Below are 27983 nucleotides of genomic sequence, written 5' to 3'. Positions count from 1 at the left end.
TACTGTAAGCTGCGCCGCCCGCTCGGTCGCGGTTGCTACCCTTTGGCCCCGGTCCGTCCAGCTCCTCTCGAGCAACTTTGCAGCGAGCTCTGAAGCCCAAGGGCGTCGCGGCGCCGCGTGAGGCCTACTAGCGGGCCGGTGAGTACTTCACGGCAAGGGGCGGTCGCAGGGTGGGCTGGAAAGAGAACCGGGAGCACCCGGAGTTGCAGCCCGCCTCGGCCTCAGTTTCCCCATCTGAGCGGACTGGCGGCTGGTACTAGTGTCCCCTGCAAGTTCCCCAGAAGTTGGAGGGCCGGGGTCCCGTCCTCTCCGCGACGCTCACGGTAACCCCTGCCCGGGCCTCGATCGCGTCTTCCTTCCGGGGTGCGCGCCCCCTCGTCCCCAGTCCGGGCACCCCGGGCATCGCGGGGCACTGCGCGCTCCGAGCACCGTCACGCCCGCGAGCCTGGCTTAGAAACCACACTGCCGGCGGGAAAACCGGCCTCAGAGGCAGGCGGCTTGTGGCGCTGGGGACCCGGCGAGTGGAAGGGGGCGCGCCTGCCCTGCGTCCCACAGCACCTGTACCGAGTTGCCCAGTCATGGCCCTTCCTCCGCGGCCGTCGGCTGGCTCTCTGGGACTCCGGGCCGCCCTCAGTGCCCCCGGGGCCGCTGGAAGGCGCCTGGGCCTCATCATAGGGGCTGCTGGGTGTGTGTGTGTGTGTGTGTGTGTGTGTGTGTGTGCGCGCGCGCGCGCGCGCGTGCTGCGGGTTCACTCCCCAAGCGGGCACGTGCCCTCCTGAGGGGGCTGATTCTGAGACTGAAGCCCCCACTGCCCACTTAGAATCTGTGTAGCAGTTACTCTCCCCTGGTGCTCCTCAGTAAGGCATGGCGAGGGGCAGTGGCAGCCCCTGGGCCCTGGCTGGTGTGAACCTGGCCCTCAGGAACATCAATTTCTGTTTTGATAGATGGAAACTTTCTGGGGAATCTGACTTTTGGGCGTGGTGGAGCTGAGCCCTCTCACACCATTTATTGTAGTTGATGTTAAGAAATTCCGAGGAACTAACATTTGTACAGTATTTGGCCCTCGCAGTAGTCTTAGGGGTAGGAATTATATCCCTATTTGACCCATGAGGAAGTTAAAACCCCACAGCTGATCATGCAGAGCCTGGTGGGAAACCTCTGCCCCTGGGCAGGTGCTGAGAACCAGTGCTTGCCTCTCCTCACCTTGGACAGTGACCCCTGGCACTTGGCCCATTTGTAAAGGGCTTTCCCTTCTGCTGTGATGCATCACTGAGGGAACGATGCCCTGGGTACCCACTGTGCTGGCTGCCTGACCTCACTGCAGACTCAGTGAGGAAGCCACGCCAACAGAAACCCAGAGGCCATACTCTCCACTGCCCGTCCTATCAGCTCTGTCTCCAAGGGGCTGTGATTCTCACTGGAGCCCCTCGGCATCTGATCAGGGATTCAGAAGAACGTTCCTTTATATACTTGCTCCCCCAGCAAATGGACCTTTGCCTGGACACAGGAAAGTTTGCTGGGAGACCGCATCTCATCTTCTTTCCCAGGATGGAAGGGTATGTGGAGGACTCCCCACTCAGGCCTCCCCTGCCCCACCCAGGCCAGGGCTGGACAGGCCTTTGGGGCTGGTCACAGAGGGGAACCTAGTTCAGTCCCTGACCCCCAAAATGCCTGTGCTGTGGGACAGAGACCAAATCCTTGTCCACAATAGTGGTGGTAAGAATTATGACAGCGAGCTTGCTCTATGCCTCATATGGCTCCCTCCCCTCTCCCAGGTACCCTCCTCACAAGTGGCACCAACACCATGGCCCCAGGGCACAAATCAGGCCCCATTCTGCTCTCCGCTGCCCACATTCAGTTGGTGATGCTTCTGTTTCTCCTGGCCCAGGAGCGCACTCAGATGCCTGCCCTCGGCCAGGCCTCCTCACTTTCCCTGGAAGACCACCCAGCTCCCTCCCTGGTCTCCCTGGGCCATCCCCATACAGCCCTGATGGTTCTTTAACTGCCACTGCGCTACAGCACCAGCCTGCATTTCCTTCTGCCCTAGCTTCAACCCCACACTAAGCCTGGCACTTGTTCAGGCCCTCGGGACCTGCCCCAGGTCCCAGCTGCCCGCTCAGCCTCTTTTCTCCTTCCTGTGCGCCCGCCCCAGAGTCACTTCCGCACCTTCCCAGCCATGTTGCCTTTAAGCCATGTCCGTTGCCCTTTCTCCTGGGCAGTCCCCCACTGAAATGCCCACACACCTCCATTCCTCCCTCCCTTCACCCTTGCCTGGCTCATGTCTGCTTGTCCTAAAGCTTTAGTCAAGGCCACTCATCCAGAATCCCCACCCTGCCCCTTTTCCACCGCTGAGTGTGGCCCCCTTCTGTGCTTGCAGCCCCCAAGAGCTCCCTCTTTGTGGTTGTCAGTTTGGGTGTCATCCTTCCCATCTGGACTGAGTTCTCCGAGGAGGATCCTATAGTCCTATAGGATCCTCTCTGGGACCTGGGAGGCCCAAGTTGGGGCCTGGCACAGGATCGACCCACAGTCCATGTGCGCTGACCCACCCCGGCCAGGCGAGGAGCATTCCCAGCTTATTCCCGCTTAGTCCTGGGAACTTGGCACATTGGGTGGAGCCGGAATGTCCCTTGGTTTGGCCCTTAATACTCTAGGGCAAAAATAGGTACCTCCAAGGGCTATGTGCCCTTGTCTTGAGGAGCAGCCCTGTGCCAGGCTGCTGGGCTATCCAGAGCAGACATCCCAGACCCTGGGAACCCCTGGGCCCTCTCCCTTCAGGCTCAGTCACAGACGGGTTTTAGAATAACATTTTGTGGTAATTCCAAAAACCTTGCACGTTCATTATAGAAAATTAGGGAAGTACATTTAGAAAAAGAATAAAATAAAACTACCTGTAGTCTCTTCACTCAGACATAGTATAACCATTGTGGGGGCATTTTCTTCCATCTTTTTGTGCAGACGAATTTTGTTTTCATCCTAAATAGACTCAGGTCAATAGCTCATGCTGCTTTAGATCCCACTTAACAGCGTCATACAAACATTTCCTTATCTTTTTTTGTTTTGTTTTGTTTTGTTTTTTTGCGGTACGTGGGCCTCTCACTGTCGTGGCCTCTCCCGTTGCGGAGCACAGGCTCCGGACGCGCAGGTTCAGCGGCCATGGCTCACGGGCCCAGCCGCTCCACGGCATGTGGGATCCTCCCAGACTGGGGCACGAACCCGTGTCCCCTGCATCGACAGGTGGACTCTCAACCACTGCGCCACCAGGGAAGCCCAACATTTCCTTATCTTTAAGCGTTCATATACAGGTCCTGGTTAACAGCTATATAGTGTAGCACCATCTGGAGCGGCTGTGAGTTTCACACCTGCCCTCTCTGGACGGTGCTGGAAAGTACAGCTGTGATGGACACCAGAGAGGTGCTCTGTAAGAGCAAAGGTGTGGAGGTCCACAGTGGCACGTGGATGTGGGGGAGCAGCAAGTGGGCTGAATGTGAAACCGTGGGCATCCCTGGTTTTTCCCCTGGTCTGGGATCCTGCTGGTGGAGGCTCTGCTCAGAGGGTGTGTGAACATCCTTAAGGCTTCCCATGGGGGCTTGTTTCAGAGGTCGGGGTGGCTCCCCTGGGGGGAGAGCAGAGTGGGGCCAGCCTGAGCAAGGGTTAGAGAGCTTGGGCTGAAGTCCACGTGAGATCATTCTCCACGTCAGTAGATGCATGATCCTAGCAGCCCTCTTAGGGGGTGGCAGCCCCTCAGCCGAGCTCCGTGATGTTGGCATTTTGTGTTTTGATGGGATAAAAATACGCCTGGGTGCTCATGTGGAAAGAATGCCGGCCACTCTGGTTTTCTGGATCTTACACAATGACAGGTTCGAAGCCATTGCTCTGGTCATGGGGCGGCAGTGTGGATTGACTGCCCCACTCGTAGGCATCGGAGGAGTCTTGGAGCTGGGGTGGAGCGGGACGCTGATGCTCTCATCCTGCAGTCAGGAGTCTGGATTCGGGATTCTGGGGCCAGGCTGGAGGGAGGGACCTGCTTCCGATCACACAGTGAGATGGGGCAGGCTCTTCCCCAGCCGGGCTCCTTCCCCCAGGCCAGGCTGCCTCGGGTGTACCTTGCAAGGCAAGCAGGCAGGTATTCTGAGTGAATGAGATGTAGCCCCTGCCTTCAGGGGCCCCAGTGTCACAGGAAAGAAGACAGAAAAGAAAGCACCAGACACCATGCGGGTCCTTCCACCGGGAGATCACCTGTGATCCTCCCTGTGACCCATCCATGGCAATGGATCATTTCGTTTGTTTTAAAATAACAAGGCCTTTGATTCAAAAAGGGTTTGGCCAACTCTCAGGGAACCTGAAAATTAATCCTCCTTTATTCATCCATTCTCACTAAGCAGAGATTTTACTTTAAACAGTATTATTTTGATTGTAATGTGACATGCATAATACTTAGCCCAACAGGCCAGCCAGAACCTGTGTTTTCCTGAAATTCCAGGTCGGACGTGGCTCCATGTGGTTTGTCTCGGGTCAGCCAGTGACCCGCACAACTGGGTTGTCTGCTAAATCACCGGCTGACTTTCCCCGCCCACAGCTGGCCGCCTGCCCAATGGGTCTGCATGTGCAGGCAGATGACGAATTTCACAAAAGTTGCCTCTTTGTTTGGTTCCGGGAAGCCTGGTGTTTGGAAGTAGCACCAAGCACTGTGTTGGTTTCCAAGCAGATCCATGTGGCTTGACTTGCTTTTGGTTTGCAGCCAGGGGGATGTTTTAAAATAAGGGCTCAGTCCCTCTGAGGGAGGAATGTCCAGATTGAAATCTCCAGGGTTCTTTGGCGGACAGAGATCTGATCTCTGGGACCCATCTCTAGTAGGAATGGAGCAGACATGGTTGCGTAGCCCCGGGGAAGTGGCGTGTGGCGCCTGGGGCCCCCTCCGACTCTTGCTGTGTGAGCAGTCTGCAGACACGTGTCAGGCACCCACTCTGGCAGGCTCGGGGCAGTCTCAGAGCTTGGAGCTGGGCACCGGGGATGCCTGGGAACCTGGTCCCTTGTGGTCTCTGGTCTCATATGGTCCTCACAGTGTCCCCAAGTGTAAGACGATTGTCCCCATTTACAGTTGAGGAAACTGAGGTGCAGAGAGGGACGTGGCCTGCTCAGGACCACAGAGCTGGTGGACACAGCCAAGGGCGCGACAGCTACGACGGGTCAGTTTGGGAGCCAGATTCCTCATTGCCGGGCTTTCCCTGCTCTGTGCTCATTTCCTCATCTCAGTGAAGAGGACGGATATGGCCTTGAGGCTGTGGTGAGGGTCATGGGATCCTTGGGGATCCCCCGCACAGTGCACGTGGTCCCGACTTCTTCAGGGTCTGTGTCTGATCCTGGTTCTCTGGCTGGGGAACTCCTAGAGCTCTCAGCTCCACGGTCTGGGGCTCATGGTTGCCCTTAATTGTGTCAGTGGTGGTTTTTGCTGTTTTGCTAAATGGCATTATTGACTAATGGAGCCCTTCCCCTGTGGTAGACACTCTGTGCTTGCCAGTCTGTTCCAGTCATCTCTTCTGACACACCAGCTTCATGGTTTCCGTCACTGCACATCTAGTATGTGTTCATATCTGGTGCATTCAAGTTCCCTGATATTTGTTCTGTGGTTCAGGCCTAGCGTGGAGGGCTTGGGAGGTGGGCAGGTCTGACTACATCCTGGCTCCAGGGGCTGTGTTCCCCCCTTCTCTTCCCCTCCCCATTTCGCTCCCCCTCTCCCCTCCCTTCCCTCCTCCCCTCGCCCTCCCTATCCCTCCTCTTCCCCTTCCCCTCTCCTCACATTTATTTAACTTTCACTCTGTGCCAGTGTATTCATTTCCTAGGGCTCATATAAGAAAGTTACAGAAACTTGGTGGCTTTAAACAATAGAAATTTATTGTCTCATAGTTCTGGAGGCAGAAGTCCGCGATCAGGATGTCGGCGGGGCTGGTTGCTCCTGGGGTCTCTAAGCAAGAGTCCTTCCTCGCCTCTCCTGGCTTCGGGTGTTGCTGGCGATCCTTGGCATCCCTGGGCGTGCAGCTGCATCTGTCTGACCTCTGCCTCCTCCTTCACATGGTGCCCTCCTCTCTGTGTCTGTGTGTTTCCCTCTTCTTATAAGGATACCAGTCACTGGATTAGGGCCCACCCTAAGTCAGGATGATCTCATGTCAAGATCCGTGATTGCATCTGCAAGGACCCCTTCTTGCAAACAAGGTCTCCTTCACAGATTTTGGGTGGATGTACTTGGAGGCCAGCTTTCATCCCAGCACAGCCAGGCACTGTGCCCAGGGCGCCGTGTGGACCATCTCACTGAATCCTCACGACATTCTACATCCCCACTTCTCAGATGAGCACACCCGAGGTCCCGTGGCTCATGCCTGGTGAGGCAGGGACTCAAGGCCTTGAGTCTTAGGGCCCAGCTCATGCCTGCTGTGGGACTTGCCGAGCCAGCCGGCCTTGAGTGTTTCCTCCCTCGAGTTCCTGCTCTGTAAAATGGGAGTGTCTTACGGGGGCTGTTGTGAGGTTTAATGAGATCACATAGAATGCTGGGCAGCCCCCACCCTGTTTCCCTTTTCCATCCCCTCTCTTTACCAGAAACTAGAGGCCAGAGCAGACTGGGCTTGGCTAGCCTCATGTGTCTGACCCTCTGCTTTTCTCGCTGCAGAATGGCCTCCGGTGCCTGTCCTCCGAGCCCCTCTGGCCCACGGTCTCCACCGCTGCCACGACAGCCCCAGGCCCGCTCACGGCTCAATGCCACCACCTCGGTGGAGCAGGAGAAGAGTGGGACGCCCCGAGCTCCCGGACCCCAGGTTGGACCTGGACGAGATGTGAGAGACACGGCTGCCTCGGCCGTGCCCCAGGCCTCGCATGCCAGGAGCCAAGAAAGGGTGGATGGAACAGGTAAGGGGATGGGGCCTGGGAAGCTGGACTGTCCTCCCCCGGGGGTGTTCTAGAAGCAGGGCGAGCGCCCGAGTCCTGGCATGTGGTCCAGACACCCCTGCGAGGTTCCTCCTGCAGGGCACCCCCTGTGGTTGGGGGCCCACCTGCTCCACTCAGGGCCCCTCGACTCTCACCTTGCAGCGGGCTTTGCTCCTAAGTTCACAAACTTGGGCTGCAGCAGACTTCACGTTTCCTTATTTTATTTATAATCAAAAGCACCAGCTCCCACCTGCTCAGGGTCCCCACCAGGCACTGTATGGGGGGGGGGGTGGCAGGAGGAAGTCTTCCCCACCCCAGCTGGTCCCGCCCAGCACTCGGGGCAGCCCATGTTGTTCCCTGTGCACCGTGGCCACTGCTCAGGGGCCATTCAGTCAGGCAGCTCTGCCCGGTCTGGGGGCCCCACGTGGCCACTCCCCTTGGGGACTGGCTGCCAGCCTGGAATATGGCTGGGCCCAGGCCCAGGTCCCCGCTGCCCTCTGGACCACCATCCTCCATCCCCAGGCCAGGCTTCCAAGGGCTTCCCCTCTCCCCCAGTCCACTTCTGGGCCTCCTCAGGTTTCCACTCTATCCCAGGAGGCACCTCCCAGGCGAAGAGATGAGATAGTGTGAGGACCCGGGCGTGACGGGACAGCTGGTTGTGGTGCTGGCAGCCTTGCTGACATTGGGGGAGGGACACCAGGGTTTGGTCCGTCCTCTGTCCACCTGCTGCTCACTGAGCATGGCCCTTTGCTGGCCCTGAGTGGCCATCGGCAGCACATCCTCAGGCCTGCCCCCTGCCTCCAAGGAGTCCACGGTCTCGTGAGGAGCATAGAGGTGGCCCTGGGCCTGGCGCTGGGGAGGTGGGGCCCTGCTCTGTGGGAAGAGATGACGCCTGAGCCTGGGGAGAGGGCACAGCGCAGGCAGGGCCAGCGGGAAGAAATGACCTCGCCAGGGGTGGGCTTGGGGTAGAGAGAGCCCCGGACCTCCAGGTGACGGGGTGGCAGCGAGGAAGGAAGGCTCGGATTGGTGATGCTCTCATGTCTGGCCTGCGATTTGAGCTACGCCAGGAGTGAGCAGGGGGCAGGGCCAGGCAATGGGCTGTAACAGGAGCCTTGTGTGAGAGGCTCCTCTGTGCTTTCAGGACTGTTGCAGGGAAAAATCCTCAAGTCTACTGTGAGTTCCAAGAAAGGGAGGATCCCTGGACCTCTGGCTGTGATATTTGGGGAAAACATAGTTGGTATCGACGTTACTTTTTCTAATAATCCACTGAGTGCTTCTCAGTGTGTCTGTCTTATTCTCACAATGACCAAACCTGTGAAGTAGGGTCCTTGGCTCCGGTTACAGGTGCAGCGATCAGACTGGAGCCCGCTGGGGACATCGGGTCTAAAAGCTCCGTGGGTGGTGAAAGCCCTGTGACTTCTTTCCATGGATCACCGCCCTCTCCTCCCTGCTCACCGAGACCATCCCACGTTCTCCAAATCCGCCTCCGCCTTCCCTGTTCCCCCACCTCCCCTTTGCCACGTGGGAACCTCTGCCCAAAATATGCCATCGCCATCTCCACCTGTTGAAATCCTACCCAGCTCTCAAGGCACTGCCGCCTCTTGGACTTTCTGACCTCCTCCCACAGCAAGAAAGACGTGTGCTGTCGTAACCGGACTCACACACCCACGGGCCTGCACGCACACACGCACACGTCCAGTGGGAATGGAAATTTCCAAAACCATACTTGTCCTCAGTGTGTGTGTTGCTGTCTGATAGTCTCCATTCTGTTGCTTTTATTTAAAAACAAATGCTGCTTGTGGGCAGTAAATTGGTTCCGTGACCTTCTGGGTCGAAGTCTGTAGTTTGAAAAACGCTCTGTGGTTTGGTGCCAGTGCACCCCAGCCGGGACTCTGGAGTACATCTGTCCACATGAACTGTTTATTTACTGAGTGTCGGGGCCATGAGGTGGTGCAGGAAGATGGTGCCGGGATGGCCGAGGTGGGACGCTTGGCTGGGCTGGGCTGGTGGCCTTGAGCTGTGTGCCCTTGAGGGAGTTGGGAGGCCTCGCTGAGCCTGTCTCTGTATCTGTAAAGTGGGTGCAGTCATACCAGCCATGTGGAGTCCACGTGCTAGGACCCTGTGCTCTGGGCATGGCTCATGGGACGAGGTGCTGAGTCAAGGCCCCTCGTCCCTTAGGTGCCTGCCCGGTGGTGCAGAGAGGGTCCGTGCCTGGAGCTCGATGTGTTTCGTGGATGTCATCAAGCCTCCTGCCCCCCGAGCCGGTCTCACTTCCTATTCAGGCTTCTCCTGGGGTGTTGCCTCGCATGTCGGGGCAGCCTTCCAGTTTCACGGCCCCACTCAGTCCCTCTTGGGCGACCGGTCTCAGTGTCAGCTCCAGGCTCTGTGTGTCTGGGTGTAGGGGCTTCACGTGTGTGTCAGATTCTTCTCTCCCCCAGGAGGCTGTTGTGCTGCAAGCTGTGCGTGTGTGCGTGTGTGCGCGTGTGCGCCCACATGCTTCCTTGTGTCCTGCACGAGGCAGGACGCCGTGACTGTCTCGGCCGCCGCTGCTCCAGGTGCTCTGTATGAGTTAGGAAAGTCCCCGGCCGTGCCCCGCCCTTCTCCAGCTCGCCCAGCCTTGCCGTTTCATTTTCCCCCTTGAGAAGCCGGCTGCCTGAGGTGAGCACCCCCAGCTCAGCACTGCCCCTGCCCCATGCAGGGGCCCCAGACCCGTGGTGGGGAGCGTCTGCCATGTGCACTACAGACCTGGGGGCTTTACGTGACCCCTTATGGTAGCTCGAGAGGGAGACTCTGTTCTTGTCCCCATCTAGAGATGAGGAAACTGAGCCATCAACTTACCAAAGCAGCCAGTGCTGAGTGATGGGCACAGGGGTGATCCCAGTCTCCTGTCCCACGCTGCCCCCATGCCCAGCGGAGCTGCAGGGACCTCCGAGCTCTGGGTGAAGAGGGCCTGAGCTCTGTGGCTCCATCACACTGGACTAGTGCCAGATTGTCCCCAGAAACGCGCCCCACTGGGCTCTTCTAATCTCCACATCTCCTTCAAAGATCACTGCATTCTCTGCTTCGTCTCCAAGGCATCTGGGCAGGCTAGGGCCTGATCTGGAATCTCTGTCCAGCCACAAAGGCCCCACAGCTGTGGGGCCAGGAAATGGGGGCTGGGAACGCGCTTGGTTTCAATCTGGGTGAAGCAAAACGGCCTCAGAGGATGGACCAAGTCAAGACTGCCAGTTTCAGATAAGAAGAGTCAGGAAACACATGTGGTCTCTGTTTGGCTTCTGACCCCGAGGGGAGGGGCGGGGAGCACTGAGCAAGCGCTGGGCCGGTTGGCACCCTCGGGGTCCCAGCCCGCCACAGCTGGGCCCTGCTGCGTCACTTCTCTCTGTGGCGTCACTGTCACTGAATTGGACACAGCAGGAAACGTTCACCCCAGTGTTGACCGAGGGCCTGCCTGCTCAGCGGGTGCAGGAGACAGTGGGCAAGGCAGGCAGGGCCCACCGCCACGTGCAGGGCACAAAGGGCTCCCAGGCTGATGGCTCTGGGCAGGGGTTGGACGCAGGGTCAAGAGGTCGGCCAACTGAGTGGGGTCTCAAATGGTCGGGATAAGGAGAATGGGTGTTCTGGGGAACGTTAGAGGATTTAAACCAGAGGAGCGGCATGACCTCTGTTACGTGGAGATGACCTGTGGGAGCCGAGGCCGGCAGGGAGGCACGTGGCAGGTGGAGAAGCCCCCGGAAGCTGGGCTGACTCCAGGTCTCTGGCTGGAGCTGCCAGGTGGGTGCAGGGCGTGGGCGGGGCAGTTTCCCAGCGGGGTTCAGGGCGGGATGGTGGGATTGGGAAGGTCAGGAGACGATGTGGTGCGGGAAGGGATGCGGAGTGCTGAGTCCCTGCTGTCCTGGGGACAAACCACAGCCACAAACGACTCGCTTTCTCCTTGTCCGGTCAAGGTGCTGGCTATTGAAGATTTAGGGAGTTTTGTACACACGTTATTTTATCCTGACCCTGACTGAAGCCCTGGTCTGTCTGGTTGTCAGGCCATCACTCCGATCCCCTCACTCCAGGATGACCTGTCGTGAGGACAGATGGCAGGGGCGGTGAGGCTGTCTCCGGCCTGGTGGCTTCCTGGGACCTTTGGAAACTTGGTAGCATGCCCTTCATCCCTTACCTTTAACCTCCCCTTTGCATTCCAAGTCTTGGGTGTCGCCTCTTCCAGGAAGCCCCTGCCATCAGGATTGATGATTCCTGGCACCTCCACCGCCCCCCTGAGCCTGCACTGCTGGAATGTGATTGTCCCCGTCTGGCCCCTGGGTGGGTAGGGAGGGCGGGGGTCCTGCCTCCTTCAGCTCAGTGCCCTTGGCTCCTGGAGCTCAGGCTGGCCCGGAGCCAATGCTCAGTAAACGTCTACTGGGTGAGTGATGATGGGTGAGGTCCATGACCCCTGCTTGGGCCTGTGGGAAGCTCAGACCTCCTGCCTGGGACCCCCGCCTTGGAGCTTAGCCAGCCCCTGGAAAAGACGGGGTCGCAGGGATTGTCCTTCTTGTGTGTTCATGAGAACCAGAGTCAGCATCACGAAGGCTGCTGGGACACCCCCTGGTGCAAGGTGACCCCGCCGCCCACAGCGATGAGGAGGACATGTGGGATGCCCTGGGGTTCTTATCACCTTTCCCTTCACGGCAGCCCACATGGTGGGTGTCAGGAGAGGACCAGGGACTCTAAGGCCTAAGGCCTTAGGGAGCCTAAGGCCTTGTCCAGGGCCAGCGAGTGAGGCAGTGGAAGGGCAGCAGCCCCTAGAGACAGGAGTACGGCATCATAGTTCCTGTGTGTTTCAGATTGTGCTCTTCTTTTAAGAGCCTTTGGCGTGCATTCAACAATTTAAACAATGTGCTCCAGCAAATCTAGATCTCAGCAGTTGTGGAAAATGGAAGCCAGCTTCTCTCTTGCTCTCAGGTATCTCTGGGGAGCTGGCAGAGCCCTCGGGACTTCTGGGAAGGGACGCCTGAGGCTCCCCAGCCCACGGCCCTGGGGTGGGTGACGAGTGGGAGCATGACTTGCTCGCCACCCACCTTTGTCTGTTTCTACTCAGAACCTGCTCAGATCAGGGAGGTGAGCTTGGCAGTTCAGTCTCCAGGCCAAGAGTGTGCTGTGTTCCAGGCCCTGTGCAAGGATTTGGGGAGACAGAGATGAAAGCTTGAGACCATTCCCTTGTCGGTCCCCTGTCCATCCCTCCCGTCTGTTCAGCATTTGCTGAGCTGTGTCTGACACTGGGGGATGGAGATGGGTCAGACCTGTGGGACACAGATCATCTCCGTAAAGGCTGGTGGGACCGTGAGAGACGCAGGAAAATGGAGATGGGCTGTGCTGGGGGGGAGGGGACAGCATCCTGGGGACTCTCCTCCCATTTCATGACAAAACGAGCATCAGTTACTAATGCGGTGTGGTGGATACAAGTCTCTCAAATGCGTGGGATCTGCAGGAGATAAATAGTATAAAGGAGGGGGTGTGCTGGTCCTCTGGATCCTCGCAGAGGTGAGGAGACTACCCAGGGCCATGCAGCTCTGCCATTGCCGTTTTGTGATTGATAGAAAGACTTTCAAAAATGAGCTAGAGTCGGGACACTCTCAGTTGCTGGTGATGTTGAAACTCGATGTAAATTAACATAAGCAAAAAAAAAAAGAAAAAGAAAAACAGGGTGTGGGGCTTCCCTGGTGGCACAGTGGTTAAGAATCCGCCTGCCAATGCAGGGGACACGGGTTCGAGCCCTGGTCCGGGAAGCTCCCACATGCCGCGGAGCAACTAAGCCCATGCACCACAACTACTGAAGCCCGAGTGCCTAGAGCCCGTGCTCTGCAACAAGAGAAGCCACTTCAGTGAGAAGCCCGCGCACCGCAACAAAGAGCAGCCCCCGCTCGCCGCAACTAGAGAAAGACGCGCACGGCAACAAAGAACAAAAGCAGCCAAAATAAATCAATAAATAAAATAAATTTATTTAAAAAAAACCCCAAAACAACAGGGTGCAGGGGATTTGTTACTTCCATATGTCTGCACAGTGTAGAGTATCCAGGGACTCAGATGACATGATTGGGAATCTGCCCCCAGCTCTGCTTTCCTGCGTGCCCTCACTCTCAGGTGGGCTTCCCCCAGGGCAGCCCTCGGCCTCCAAGCTGGTGTCTGTCAGCTGAGATCCAGCAGAAGGAAGAGACGTTGCCCAGCAGCCAGCACAGACCCCACTGTCCTGACTTGGGTCTGTGTCCCTCCCTGAACCTGCTGCTGTGGTCAGGGAGATGGATGGGCCAGGTAGGCTTGCTGCAGCCACCCTGTGAGAGTGGGGGAGGGTGGGTCCCCAAAGGGGACATCAGGTTAGGGTTAGGAAGAGGCCAGGAATGAGGGTCAAGCCCACAGAGAACTCGTGTGTTCAGTGGCCCTCGGTATCCACACTGATGCAGCCAGCGTCTGGCGGTGTTCTTTATGTGAGGGTTCCTCTTTGGCTGGAACAAGCCAGAACCCCCCGATTGGTTCATAGCACGAGCCCAACATTTGAGTAGTTGTAGACCTATTTCTGCCAGTGCCAAATGGAAAGCAGGGTAATGAGGGAGGTGAGGTGCATGTTTCAAAGAGATTCTGTATATCGAGGAGACTTCTTGAAATGTCAGGCTGTGGACAATGTCTGCGAAAAATTAATCATGGACAGAATAACCTTTTTAGCCAACAGATCTGTGCCTGAATCTTCCGTATTCTGATTTAATAAAAAGGACTTTGGACTTGTGAATTTAGTGAGTAAAGAAAAGAGCTGTGAACTCCGAGAGGTGCCTGGTGTTGGGCTGGGAAGTCTGGCCTCAGTGAGCCAGGAAGGCCCTGGGGTCAGCCGAGAGGTGGGACGTGGGGAGGGGAAAGGAACGCACACTGGGAACGTCAGCTCTGGACCAGGCACTTAATACGAAGCGTCTCATTCTTCATAAACTGTCCTACTGGATGGATATTGACGATGGGATTGAAAATGACTCTCCCTTGGTCATGCGGTACTTTGACGCTAAGGGTAGATTCACAGGCAGGTCAGATTTCTCTACACACACACCCTCCTTCCCTGCGAGCCCACCCTTCCCATTTGTTCTCTTTAGTCTGAGCCCTTGGCCAGAAAGTCCATTCCCGCCCTTGCCGAAGGGGGTGACGGCAGCCGAAGGGAGAACTGACCTTGATGACTCAGGAAGCACCAAGGTCTGGGGCCATGGGGTGGGATGAACGTCCTGGGCCCTGAAGCCATCTCTGGGTTAGGTCCCTGGGACCTGGTCAAGGGAACCCAGGCTGAACTCCTCAGGGAGAGGTGTCATCATGTTTGCAAGCTGTCCACCAAGAGGGTCTCAGTACAGGCGCCTGACCTGTGGGTCCCGTTAAGAAGCCTCCTTTTGAGCCGTCCCCAGACACCCCCACCCGGCCTCCGTGTCCTCTCCAAGCTAGGTGTGACCTCTGCCTTTGAACCTCCTAGGCTGCGTGGCTTTAGGCCCCTGCCCTGCTGTGTCCCCCCGGGCTCCTGGGTGCCGTAGATTTGGACACCCTGCACACAGGGGCTGGCTCTGAGCCTGGCGGACCTGGTTCTGGGAAAGGCCTGGATGAAGGGGTAGGGAAAGCTGGTCATCCGGTGGCTGTTCCTGGGGACTGTTCATATTTCCCTGAATTCTGCCTTCTGTTCCCAGAAATGTCTAGAGAGCAAGAGTCTGTTAATCCCAATTAGGCACCTGCTAAGGTGGAGTGTGGCAATGGCCGAGGCAAGGTGTGGTGTCGGGCATAGGCCCGGGTATTGGTTGCTTAAAACAAAGAAAGGGACTGGTAAAAAGTGATCGTTTTAAAAAAAGCTTTTGTTATTCTGCCCACTGCAGGAGAGGTTGTAGTGAAATCAATGAAGTTACGTGATGCTTTTGTAACTTAGGATAGCTTTTTACAAAGAAAATATAGCACGAGCTGTATGATGTTTGGACCCTTGGACCTAGTAATTCACCTGAAGAACCTGTGCTGGGAGAATGACCCCCCCCCAATAAAAAATACACCTACAGAATGGTTTGTTGGCACCGTTTTATAAAATTAGGGAGTATGGCAATAACCTAAAGGTCCTATGGAGAGGAGAGGCCCAGAACCCTGGTGGGATTTCTGAGCCATTGAAATGGTGCATTTCACTGCCGAGCAACATGGGAAATTGGTTGTGATTCACTACTTTATATATATATATATACCAAAATGTATGTACCGTGATTATGACCTCCAAAAATCAGTCGTGTGTATAGACGACAGTCTTGGAAAACATGAATTTGGTTTGTTTATTGGGGCACTGGGCATTGGGGTGCAGGTTCTTCAGGTCAGGGGCTTTTGAACTTGAGCCCTCGGATCTTTCTAGAACTCCGTTCAAGCCTGAGCTCAGCCGCTCTGGCTGCAGTCAGCTGAGGGGGCGATGGTGGTTACTGGTGCCCCCCTCTGTCCCTTGTCTCCCACCACGAGCTCTGAGCAGACACTGGAACAGCCGCCTGGCAGCTTTGTGGTCCTTGCTCCCAGGAAAGCAGCTTCCTGGCGCCTTCTCTCTGCATCTGCTGTCACGCTCTTGACCTGGGGCTGAAGTCTGTTCCTGCCGTCCCCTCCCCTCCTCAGACAAGTGACAAGGACCAGCTTGGTGACAGTCCATCTGCTTGTTCTCCCATGTTAAAGGGCCTGCGAAGGGAGATGTGGACACCCCCTTTGAAGAGGTCCTGGAGAAGGCCAAGGCTGGGGACCCCAAGGCACAGACGGAGGTGAGCACTGCTGTCTGCGGGAGACTCAGGCCGCGGCCTGCAGCATGGTGGGTCTGGGAGAAGCTGGTGCCTGCAAGCTGGGAGCTGGGAGCTGCCTGACTTTGCCCGCCATGTGCCAGGCCCCCGTTTGTTGCGTTTCCGTGTTCATGGTGTCGTTTCTTCCCTCCGCCCTCTGGGGAGCACATACGTGTTCACCTCCTCTGTCCAGCTCCCACCTGATCTTGGGCATCACCTCCTCTGATACCATCTCTGCTTCCTGCCTGTCCTCATGCCCCCACTCCCTCTCTCATCGCATCAGTGGGGGAGGGGTCCTGACACCCCCCTCTGGCAGGGAGCACCGGGCGGAGAGGGAGAGGGAGGCCGAGGTTGCCCAGCTGTGGGGAGCAGCTCAGGGCAGGACGTGGGAGCCCGGGCGCTGTGTGTGGAGGCCGCTGCAGCACATGGAGTGGCGGGGTCCTGCTTGCAGGTGGGGAAACGCTACCTGCAGCTTGCCAGCGACGGGGATGAAGAGGTCAACAACTGCACTGCCGTTGACTGGCTGACCCTTGCCGCCAAGCAGGGGCGGCGCGAGGCCGTCAAGCTTCTCCGCCGGTGCCTGGCGGACAGAAAAGGTGGGTCAAGAGGCCTGGGGGGGGCGGGGGATGCATGAGGCATGCCGTGCTGCTTTGCTAAATTAACAACTAAAGTAGCAGCAGGAAAACTTGCTGTTGGCAGTGCCATTGAGCAATGAGTGTGGTTTCTGTTATGCCAGTGGCTTTGCCATTTAGACATTTTTGGAGTATAACGTGTGATACTTAGGGAGTGAAGCCATTTTCATCCTCTTTAACTTGTGGTGGTGTCTACAGGGAGATACCCTCTGGGTTCTAATCCAAATTGAGGAGTAGATCCTGGAGCCAAGTTGGAGAACACGACAGGGGCCTGAGGTCAGAATGGCACTTTCTGAACTGACTTTCCATCCAGCCTGAGCCGAGAAGCTGGGGACCATGGGCCAGTGAAGACCCACTCAGGCTGGCACTCACTGCCAGGACGGATCTGGGTGTTGGGAGGGGCAGTGATGTGTAGCCTGCCCACGTGTGGACACTTACTAGGTTATCCTGCCCAAGGGAAATGGCTTGTTCCTGGTGTCAGGGAAGAGTGTTTCCTGAAGTTTCAAACCTCAGAAGAAAGATGAAAGTGGGTGTCAGAAAGGGGCCTTTTTTCCCTCAGGTTGTAGAAGTGTTTATTGTTATCAAAGAAAACTTGAACTATATAGAAAACATAAAGATAGAAATTACCCATCACGTTGAAACCCAGAGAGAAGTGCTCTGTAGTTTGGTATTTGTTTTCTTCTGGTTTTGCATTGTAATGTTTTAAAGTAACATTTATTATATAGAATCTACTCTCTCTGGACCTTAGGCTGATGCCTTTGACAACTTGGAATGGTCATATTTTGCTAGCCAAAATTTCTCACCAAGCCAGCTTCCCCGTTCCAGGGCAGGCAGGATGGCCTTGCACTGGCTGATCGAGTCGGTGCGGCCCGCACAGCTCACTGTTGGAGCCAGTGGTTCCCAGACGCCTTGAGGGAGCCAGGGCAGGCCCGAGGACCAGAGGGCGTGTGAGGGAGGGGGCCAGGCCTCGTGCGACCCACAGCCTCCACGTTCTCACAGTAGAGTGCTTACCGATCATAAACGTGGGCTCTGGTTGAAAGTTTCGGAGACGTTTCAAAGGAGAAAAAGCCCAATCCTCCATCCCTAGTCTCTCTGCCCTCTGGAAGGGCCTTGCTGACGTCCAGGTGGTTGGGGAGCAGGGGGAAAGGCAGCTGCTGACCAGCCCATGAAACCTGCTCCCGGTCTCTCCATGGGTGAGTCTTGCCTACCTGGGAAAGGGCCGTCTGTGCAGGGACACAGTTGCTCCTGGCGCCCTAGGAGGGGCGGGCGCTGTGGATGCAGGGATGCCCCGCTCTTGCACCCAGGCCGCTCACTGCAGTGAGACTGACCAGGGTCTGAGACCGGCTCTGCCTCCCTGACTCAGTGGCCTTGGCAATCCAGGCCGCCCCTGTGTGCCTTGGTTTCTCCATCTGTAAGGCGGGAACAGCAGCATCCCACCAGAGGGTCCTTGTGAGGGTGAAATGGGGAGGGGGGAGCAAGCCAGGAAGATGGGGAGTCCTTGCCCAGCACCAGGCCACCATGGCCACTTGGTGAGTGTCTGCTGAAAGCCCAGGCCGAGCCGCCCACCGGCCGGGACTTTGGCCAGATGCCCTTTCGGTCAGATGTTCGTTTCAGCCCTGGTGACAAAGGTGCCTGCAAAGCTGCTTGCAGGAATCCCTTCCCAACCCCCTCAAGCGGGCTGGCCAGGGCCAGGGCGTCACTGGAAGCTTCTGGGCAGGTGAGGCGAGGGCTCTGATGCCTCCGCTCTTTCAGGCATCACCTCCGAGAACGAGCAGGAGGTGAGGCACCTTTCCTCCGAGACCGACCTGGAGCGGGCCGTGCGCAAGGCGGCCCTCGTCATGTACTGGAAGCTCAACCCCAAGAAGAAGAAGCAGGTGGCCGTGTCGGAGCTGCTGGAGAACGTGGGCCAGGTCAACGAGCACGGTACGCGGCCTTGCCATGCGGCCTCCTGGGCCTTTGTGTTGGAGTCCTGGGCGCTTCCGCATGGGAGCCGAAGCGGGGGCTCCAGGGACCTTCTTGTGGGGACCTCACGGGTGTCCTGTAAAGCCGGGGAGCGTCCTTCCTAGGCATCCTCCTGTTCCCGGGGTCCCCGCCCTGAGCTGTGCCCTGAGCCCTGGCTCAGTCCGAGGTCTGGGCGCCCAGCAGGCCCTTCCCCTGGTTCTACCTTGATTTGCTCTGCGCCTTGGGGTTTCCTCCCCTCCTGCCCACAGGCAGAGCCACAGGCCTTGTTGTTCCAATGGTGTCCTGCTCTTCCTGAGGGACAGGGAGTGCGGGGAGGGTGAGAGGTGCGGGCAGGGACCTAGGTCCCCGAACCCCTGAGAGTCTGTCCAGGGCGGACCTCATTGCGAGCCTCTGCAGCCCTCCCCACCTCCTTCTAACTTGGCTTTCCGCAAAGGGCACGGGCAGCAGCCAGAAGGATGGATGGGGCAGGAGAATGGGCGTCCCTGACTGGGTGTGGCCTCTCCATTTCCCTGGGTTGGTGGCGCGGGGGGCACCTGACTCGTGACTTCGTTACCTCGAGGAGCCCCTGCCTCCCGCTGTTCAGAAAATGACTCTCTGCCCAGGGCTTCGCCCAGCCTTCTCCAGCCCCGAGGGGTAGATGCTGGGGGCTGGAGCTACCTGCCAACCCGTCAGAGAGGACTGCTGGGTGGGCACCTCTGCCCCTTCTCCGGGGATCTCAGGGCAGGACTCCTGTCTGAACTGCCCCTCTGGGACGAGCAGAGGTGGCCGGGTGGCAGCACCCCCAAGAGGTGTGCTTGCCCCGTGTGGAGCCCAGAGACCCTGTGAGGCCTCAGCGCCACCTGCACGTGCTGCCCCTGCCCCCACTGGCCACTTCCACTCGGGGCTCCCGTGGCCTCCCTCAGTCACAGTGCCCCTCCTTTCCTGTTGTCACTGTCTGCGCTCTGGTCCAACTCCTGCCCGCCCCGCCCCTGCAGAGGTGCACCTCGGAGCCTGGCGCGGGAGAGCTGGGTGAATGCCTGCCAGGTTGGGGGTGTGGCGGTAGGGGCGGGCGCTTTCTCCTCCAGGGGAGCATCACGCCAAGTGACGACGCTAGCAGCAAAGGTGTATGGGGACAGGCTAGGCTGACCGGAGGGTATGGTGTGTCCAGTGCCAAGGCCGCGCCCGTACAGGGGATGGGCTGTGCCCTGTGGGGCCTGAGTCACCCTTGGGGGTGGAAGCTGAGAGGTGACAGTCCCGAGGGGTGGCCCTGGCACTGCCCTCCGGGGCTGCATGGAGGCACCAGGCCCTGCAGTCCCCGGGGCACACTGGCAGGTTCCCGGGGGGCTGCAGGGAATGGGGCGGTCAGCCTGCCCCGATTCTCAATCCGCTCTGTCCCCTGCAGACGGAGGGGTGCAGCCTGGCCCGGTCCCCAAGTCGCTGCAGAAGCAGAGGCGGGTGCTAGAGCGCTTGGTCAGCAGCGAATGTGAGTACGGCCGCCGGTCCTGCGCTTCCGACACCTCTTGCTGTGCTGTCTCTCCCACCACCCTGAGCGCCGTGTCTGCTCCCTCCTGCCAGTCCAGGCCTGGCCTCCAGAGTCTTGGAGGCGTGGTGGATTTTCAGTCCCTCTGGGGCTGTTGACTGGGTGTCAGTGTTCTGGGCTCTGGGATCTGGACCCTGCCCACTGGGAGCATGCACTCTGGAGGGACAGGGAGGGCAGCATGACAGTCCCTGCAGGACAGAGAGCTGCCGGGGGCTGCAAGCACGCTGGGTGCCCGAGCCAGCGAGGGTGAGGAGGCAGCTAGCCCTCGGAGGGCACCGGGGGGTGCTCCAGGCCAAGCAGATGTCACAGGCAGAGGCCTGGGGGCACCCAGCATGGGCTGTGGGGAGGTGGGGGATAGAGGGCAGAACATGGCGGGTGGAGGTAGTGAAGGTGTGCCAGGCACACAGTAGGCCCGGCACACAGTAGGTCCTCAGAGGATACGCGTTGACTGGCGGGGTTAGGAGGGGGCTGAGCTGCAGGGCGTCAGTGCTGTGAGCAGCCAGGGCCAAGGGAGGGAAAGGGTCACAGGGGCCCTGGCGATGACCGTGGCTGAGGAGTCAGTGTTGGAGCTGGGCTCAGGCAGCCCCTAGGCTTGAAGAGCTAGGGAGGGGGCCGCTTCGGGGGAGGGACAGCACATCACCAAGGCGAGGAGGCCATTGGCAGGCCCGTCTGCCTCTCTCCTCCCGTCGTCCGGGCCCAGGGAGGGCTTTGCCTGGCCCAGCCAGCGTGCCCCTGCTCGCCTGGCCACGCAGGGTGACAGTGCTTGCAGTCTTGCAGACCCCATGTGTTCTCTTCTGTGCTTCAGCCAAGAGCTACATAGCGCTGGACGACTTCGTGGAGATCACCAAGAAGTACGCCAAGGGCGTCATCCCCGCCGACCTGTTCCTGCAGGACGACGACGATGACGAGCTGGCAGGCAAGAGCCCTGAGGACCTGCCCCTGCGCCTGAAGGTGAGCGTGGCTGGAGGCACCCGTGGAGGGCTCTCGGCCCGGGCCGCGCCCCCCTGCGCCCCCCAGTGCTCCCCGGGGAGTTGTAGGTGGGGGGCCTTAGGGACTGTGTAGCTTGTCCCTGCGGAGGCCTGTCCTGCAGGGACGTCACCGTAACTGCGTAAGGACGCGTCCTTGTGAAGGGAGGCCTTTCACGTGTGCTCAGGCTCTGAAACCAAGGGCACTGTTGGGGGCAGGCAGGTTCAGTGGGTGATGGACAAGCAGAGGCACCTTCTCATCCTTCCCTGCCAAACGCCATAGGGGGACAGGATGCCGTGCCCTGGAGGCCGCCTTTCACTTAGACTTCGTCATTTTGAAAAATTATCCGTTTATGGCACAGAGTGGAGGTCAGTTCCTCGAAGATGCCTTTTCCCTAAAGCAGAGTGCTGTGTTCAGTCGGCCAGGAGGCCCCTGCAGTGGTGCCTGTTTATCTGGATCTGCAGGGGCTCGGGGAGCAAGCCGGGTGTCGTGTGGAGAGAGTGGCAGGGAGGTGACCGAGGGCCGACCTGAAGGGGGGAGCGTGCGCTTACACCGTTGGCCAGCGAGCAGCAGTGGCATCAGGGAGCGAGGGAGGCTTAGCATGCCGACAGCCAGGAGTGGCCGCTCGTGTGGCCCTGGTGTCACAGCTTTTGTTTTCCTGGTCACGTGGTTGTGACTAAGGGTGCAGATGTACAGTGTGGCCACACCGCCCTTCACCAGATTTCCCCCAGTTCAGCTCACGGGCTTGAATTAGTTGTGTCTGTATCTCACTTTGCCGAGAACACCAGGATTTACAGAAGTCTGGCTATCTGGCCCCAGACAGGTCCATCACCACGACTGGCCAGGAGGGCCCCGGCCAGCACAAGGGCCTCTGAGCAGACGAAGCGTCACAGAGGTCCTGGCGTTAGTCACGCAAGAATCCATCGGGTTCTGTGCATCCCCAGCTGCCTTGGGACATGTGTGAGCTGCCGTCAGCCTGGAAGAGTGGGCTGTGTGTGTGCGAGCGGGGTCGGGGCTGGTGACAGGAAGTGTGCTGACGTAAGCACCGTGCTGGGGCCTGGAGATGGAGGCTCAGAAAGCTGCCCTCGGTGGGTGGGGAGGCCGACTTAGAAACAAGTCCCACAGAGATACTGCAGCCCAGAGAGGTGGGTGTGAAGGCCACGCTCAGGACCAGCGAGCTGAGTGAGAGTCCCTGAGGGCAGGTAGGGTGTCCAGGGTGAAGGTTCTGAGACACGGGGTCGGGATGGCCCAGGAAGCCAACCAGAGAGGCCATGGATTTTATTGAAGGCCCACTCGGAAGCAGGCCTGGGCTAAGTGTGTTCACAAATGACATTAGTTTTCTTATTAAAGTGAGCGAGGGAAGGTGGAGCATTTGCTGTGGTTCTTCGCAAAGAGGAGGTGCTCCCCAAATGCCAGTGAGGGTCAAAGGTGAAAGGGTAGTGGGAGAAGACCCATGGGCCAGGTGGTCCTGGCCTGGACACCATAGTTTGCATTGTTCTGGCATAATTACTAATAATGCCTGCTTTCAAAAGCATCCTGGTTTGGACAGCAAGTTATGTTACCCTCCTTACTGGTAACAAGCTCAGTGCTGTAAGATATCTGAAAGTCCTTTTTGGGAAAAAGAGATTTGAAGTATTCCGAAAAGAAATAAGGCTCTTTTTTTTTTCTTTCAGTTTTTGAAGTTGTCAGAGCACTTTGATTCTTTTACAGTTTGTCTCATTAAAAGCCTTTGGAAAAAGAGAGAATGAATCCTAGCAGGCGTCTCCTGGAACTAAAAGCTGTTCCAGCCTTTATTAGCCCCCTGGAGGACAGAGAAAGGACGCGTGCCTGGGGAGTCCTCAGCACCCCAGTGGGAAGTGCCAGATGCCTCTCTGCGAGCTGATGTGACCCCCAGGGATGTTCCAGGCTCCAAGCTGCCTCTTCTCAAGCCTTTGGTGACAGATGAAACCTTCGTAAAGATGAATTCAGGAATATTTTAAAGGCATAATGTTTTTGTATTAAATTATTGAGAATCCAGCACATGAACATTCACTCAGGTCCGAGCAGAGTCTAGTTGACCTGCTGAGTGAGCGGTGGGTTCCTTGGTCGGCTTCCCCCGTTGTAAAAGGCTGTTTGCTCGGTTTCTCCCATTAGCCGAGCGACTGGTGACCACAGCCCTGGCCAGGTTGCCCTGTCCTGTCCTTTCGTGAACTGACTCCCTACTCATTTTTTTTTTTTTTTTGGCCACGCTGTGTGACATGCAGGATCTTAGTTCCCCGACCAGGGATCGAACCTGTGCCGCTAATAGCGGAAGCACAGAGTCCTAACCACTGGACCACCAGGGAAGTCCCCCTACTTATTTTTAAAAATTTCTCTCCTGCTCAAAGAAAAGTTTATTTTAATTTGTTTGGGCTTTCTCTACAGAAAAGGTGCTAGTCTCACAATTTGGTGGGGCCCCAAGAAGTAGGGCTTGGGTAAAAGCTACAAGGACAGAATTGGGACCTTAAAAGGAGAGAACTCCTGGTCATGGTGGCCCAGGTGCCTCGCCGTGCGGGCAGAGGCTGGCACCATTGGACATCAGGTTCTAGAAGCTTTGTGTCTTTTAAAGGTCCTCTCAACCATGTGATTGTGTGGCCTCATGGGCAAAAAAAAAAAAAAAAAAAAATAGTGTGAATGGTTTTGAGCATTAGGATAGGATTTCAGATTAGTTTTAAGGTCCCAGCTACTTGGGTACCTCCAGGCTAGCTCCCCCAAAGCTGTCCAGTGCTGGTTGTGCAGAGAGAGAACGGCTGTGGGAACGGCCGCCCTGGGGGGGCCTCTCATCTGTCTGGTTAGAAAGGCCTCGTCCACAGGGATTAGCCGAGAGGCCGCCGCTGACGCACTCACGGGCTCTTTCCATTGCTCTTTGCATCGCTGTTGCGTTTCAGCTGGTGTGTGTGGCTTTGGGTCGAAGGGGCCCCTCCCAGAGGAAGCCGGAGCAGGTTATTTTTGGAGACACTGGTTTGCTGTCTGGCAAGTGTCAGAAATCCACACCAAGCATTATGGCGTCCGACGTCCCCTAGTGCCACCTCCAGATGGGGTGGGTGCTGTGTCTGCTTCTGGGAAGCTGGCCCCAGTGAGCTGGGGGAGCCCTTAGTTGGTTTACTGGTTTGTTCATTTTCTTGCCCATTCTAAAACAGAGAGTAAGTGGACCGTCACAAACACATCAGGAGGAATGCAGCTCTGCGTGCATGTGCGTGTGTGTCTGTAGACATGCATGCACGCACACACAGTCTTACACACTCCTGTTTCCACTGTGAGCCCGGGTCACTCTCATCTGGGGGACTCACTCTCCTGGCTGCTCCCGGGCGTCCTGGTCATCCTGAGTTGCCTGCCAGCCACGGCTCTTGGGCAGATGACGGCCACTCAGTTGTACACACCCAGGATCCCTGCCCCTCCTCGGCCCTCTGGTGGGTGGGGCAGAGCGAGTCTGTCCCCAGGGTGTGGGTGGAGGCTGTGCTGCCCACCTCACCAGGGCGCTGACAGGGCTCTGGGCACAGCTGGGCTTTGCTGCCCCCAGGCGTGGGTGACCTCTGCGAGGACCCAGCCCCTGGTGCGGTCCTCCTTGAGGAGGACCGAGTGAGCAGCGGCACTGCCCACAGCTACTTTCTTTATTCACCCCCTTCGGCTTCCCTCCCGTCTCCCCGGAACCGTGGTGGGGCTGGAAGCCTCCAGGATTCTGTACAGAGAACCAGGCAGGTATGGGGGCCACCCTGGGTGGCAGAATCGCCCTCACTTCCCTCACAGCCCCTCATACATCTTCTGTTGTGGAAAAGGCCTAGGGTTTCTGCTGCTCTTTGCAGTGAGCACAGCCCGGGGGAGTGGGACCCAAGGCAGGGAGCGGTGCTGCCCTTGAACGTGGCTGTGAGGGTTGTGCGTCTGTTCTGAGTAGTCGGTGTACAGGGGTGGGGGGTGCAGGCGGCTGGCATCGGGCCTCCTGTCGCAGTGAAGACGTCGCATCCGCCCCGTCGCAGCTGAACCCTTTCCATTCACATGGCTGCCGAACTCTCCTTCCCGGAGTCCCTGCTCCGCTCCTGGGCCGGTCAGAGCCCAGCGTAGGCCGGTAAAGCAGTGGTTCCTCTCCCCCTTGGTGGATGGGTGAGCCGCTGAGGCTCGGTGAAGTCCCCTCCACAGGGGTGGCTGAGACACAAGCAGCCCGGTGCTCTGTCATCTTTGCAAGTGTGAGGCCCGTGGGGAGGGAAGAAGGGGCCAGGTGGGCTCTGCCAGGCGCCCCAGGTCTCGCAGCGAAGACCAGCCCTCATAAGTCTGGAGACCCTGGTGGAGGGTTGGGAGTCAGGGGTGGGCGGGAGGGAGGGGCTGGGCCCTGCAGGATTGGGCGGGATCGAGGGAAGGTTCGTGAGACCACGTGGAGCATCACCACCTGCAGAGGGTGTTACAGGTGGAGGGACCGTGCGGACCAAGGGCCCGGCCGTGGTTGAAATGACGGGCGAGTTCGCTTTGCCCAGAGCTGGGGGCAGTGCGGGTGAGTGACAGAGAGCAGCGACATGGCAGAGAGTGGGGCTCCCACCCTGGCCGCGTTCCAGTGCCCCTCCTTTGTCTGCACCCCTCCTCCCAGGTGGTCAGATACCCGCTGCACGTCATCATGGAGCTGAAAGAGTACCTGATTGATGTGGCGTCGCGGGCGGGCCTGCACTGGCTGTCCACCCTCGTGCCTACCCACCACATCAACGCCCTGGTCTTCTTCTTCATCGTCAGCAACCTCACCATCGACTTCTTCGCCTTCTTTGTGCCCCTGGTCGTCTTCTACCTGTCCTTCATCTCCATGGTCATCTGCACCCTCAAGGTTTTCCAGGACAGCAAGGCCTGGGAGAGCTTCCGTGCCCTCACCAGCCTGCTCCTGCGATTCGAGCCCAACCTGGACGTGGAGCAGGCCGAGGGGAACTTCGGCTGGAACCACCTGGAGCCCTACGTCCACTTCCTGCTGTCTGTCTTCTTCGTCATCTTCTCCTTCCCCATCGCCAGCAAGGACTGCATCCCCTGCTCGGAGCTGGCCGTCGTGTCCGTCTTCTTCACGGTCACTAGCTACATGAGCCTGAGCACCTCGGCCGAGCCCTACACCAGGAGGGCCCTGTTGACTGAGGTGGCGGCCGGCCTGCTCTCCCTTCTGCCCACTGTGCCCGTCGACTGGCGCTACCTGAAGCTCCTGGGCCAGACCTTCTTCACGGTGCCCGTCGGCCACTTCGTCGTCCTGAACGTCAGCATCCCCTGCCTGCTCTATGTGTACCTGCTGTACCTCTTCTTCCGCATGGCCCAGCTGAGAAACTTCAAGGGCGCCTACTGCTACCTGGTCCCCTACCTGGTCTGCTTCATGTGGTGCGAGCTCTCCGTGGTCATCCTGCTCGAGTCCACCGGCCTGGGGCTGGTGCGTGCGTCCATCGGCTACTTCCTCTTCCTCTTTGCTCTCCCCATCCTGGTAGCCGGCCTGGCGCTGATGGCTGCGGTGCGGTTGGCCCACTGGTTCTTGTCCCTGGAGCTCACCAAGGTTGTGGTCACCATGGTGGTCTGCAGCATCCCCCTGCTGGTCCGTTGGTGGACCAGGGCCAACTTCTCCGCGGTGGAGATGGTCAAGTCCCTGACACGGAGCTCCATCGTCAAGCTGATCCTGGTGTGGATCACGGCCATCGTGCTCTTCTGCTGGTTCTACGTGTACCGCTCGGAGGGCATGAAGGTCTACAACTCCACGCTGACCTGGCAGCAGTACGGCTTCCTGTGCGGGCCGAGGGCCTGGAAGGAGACCAACATGGCCCGCACCCAGATCCTCTGCAGCCACCTGGAGGGCCACAGGGTCACGTGGACCGGCCGCTTCAAGTATGTCCGCGTGACGGAGATCGACAACAGCGCCGAGTCGGCCATCAACATGCTCCCGCTCTTCATCGGCGACTGGGTGCGCTGCCTCTACGGTGAGGCCTACCCGTCCTGCAGCTCGGGCAACGTCTCCACGGCCGAGGAGGAGCTCTGCCGCCTCAAGCTGCTGGCCAAGCACCCCTGCCACATCAAGAAGTTCGACCGGCACAAGTTCGAGATCACCGTGGGCATGCCCTACAGTGGCGCCAACGGCACCCGCGGCCCCGAGGAGGACGACATCACCAAGGACATCGTGCTGCGGGCCAGCAGCGAGTTCAAGGACGTGCTGCTCCACCTGCGCCAGGGCAGCGTCATCGAGTTCAGCACCGTCCTCGAGGGCCGCCTGGGCAGCAAGTGGCCCGTCTTCGAGCTCAAGGCCATCAGCTGCCTCAACTGCATGGCGCAGCTCTCACCAGCCAGGCGGCAGGTGAAGGTCGAGCGGGACTGGCGCAGCACCGTGCACGGCGCCGTGAAGTTCGCCTTCGACTTCTTCTTCTTCCCCTTCCTGTCGGTGGCCTGAGGATGCGTCCTGTTGCAGGAGTGTCGGTGCATGTGGCTGCCAGGACCTCCCCCCACGGCCTCCCGGCTGAACAGCGCAACACTAACCACTGTGCGTGTGTGTGTGTGTGTGTGTGTGTGTGTGTCCGCACGCATGCGCAAACGCAGGGCTTTGGAGACCATTTGTCACTTGTAGTCTGCTCACACCTCTGTGAACGGGCTGACTCCTTTAGCTCTGTCCACTTTGACTGCCCAGTGTGGTTGGAAATGGCATGCACAGCCTCGACCCGCAGTCCCGACCTCTCCGTGCGCAGCTGGTGTGCCAGGCTAGGCCAGGATTCCTGTGCCCGAGAAACACTTTACAGATGCTGCCCTCCCTCCCCCACCACCTCCACGCATGCCCCGGCCCCTCATTTACTTCTGTGTGGGTTTGTTATTTAAAGAACCAATAGTGCTGCTCTGTAAACTCAACGATAGCTTTTCTTATTTATTTGGTCACTGCTAAGCCTTGACAGCTGTTTGTAGATCCTGGGGGCCTGCAGAGCCGCTCTGTCATATGACCAAGGCCCTGCCTGATTCTGAGATCGGAGGCTGCACGCGCAGAAGCCCCGAGCTCTGCATCCTGCAGCCTGCCCGCCTCGCAGCTCTCCTGTCTGGTGGGTAATGGGTGAGTTTGCGAGGGTCTCGCCTGAATCCACCGGCACTAGGAAATAGAAGGAACCCGGGGCATCCCCTCCCGGTGCTCAGAAACGTTAGGCCATGTTCAGAACCAGAAAGCAGAAAGTCAGGGTCCTAAAGCAGCCGAAATAAAAACCTTTGATGAAA

The 27983-nt window shown here is 58.2% G+C and overlaps 1 protein-coding gene across 1 annotated transcript; it reads left to right on the top strand.

Moving 5' to 3' along the window:
* Positions 1–2: 2 nt before the first annotated feature.
* On the top strand, positions 3–27977 carry WFS1 (wolframin ER transmembrane glycoprotein). The gene is made up of 8 exons (XM_024736175.1): positions 3–138; positions 6662–6897; positions 15601–15683; positions 16150–16294; positions 18083–18253; positions 19674–19754; positions 20617–20762; positions 25372–27977. The coding sequence occupies exons 2-8, from the start codon at positions 6663–6665 to the stop codon at positions 27178–27180; spliced, it is 2670 nt and encodes an 889-aa protein (XP_024591943.1). The 5' UTR covers positions 3–138; position 6662; the 3' UTR covers positions 27181–27977.
* Positions 27978–27983: the final 6 nt, after the last annotated feature.

The sequence above is a fragment of the Neophocaena asiaeorientalis genome, unplaced genomic scaffold (assembly GCF_003031525.2).
Source record: "Neophocaena asiaeorientalis asiaeorientalis breed wild unplaced genomic scaffold, Neophocaena_asiaeorientalis_V1.1 scaffold7, whole genome shotgun sequence".
Taxonomy (NCBI): domain Eukaryota; kingdom Metazoa; phylum Chordata; class Mammalia; order Artiodactyla; family Phocoenidae; genus Neophocaena; species Neophocaena asiaeorientalis.
The sequence above is the reverse complement of the archived record's forward strand: the minus strand, read 5'-3'. Positions and strand labels throughout refer to the sequence as shown.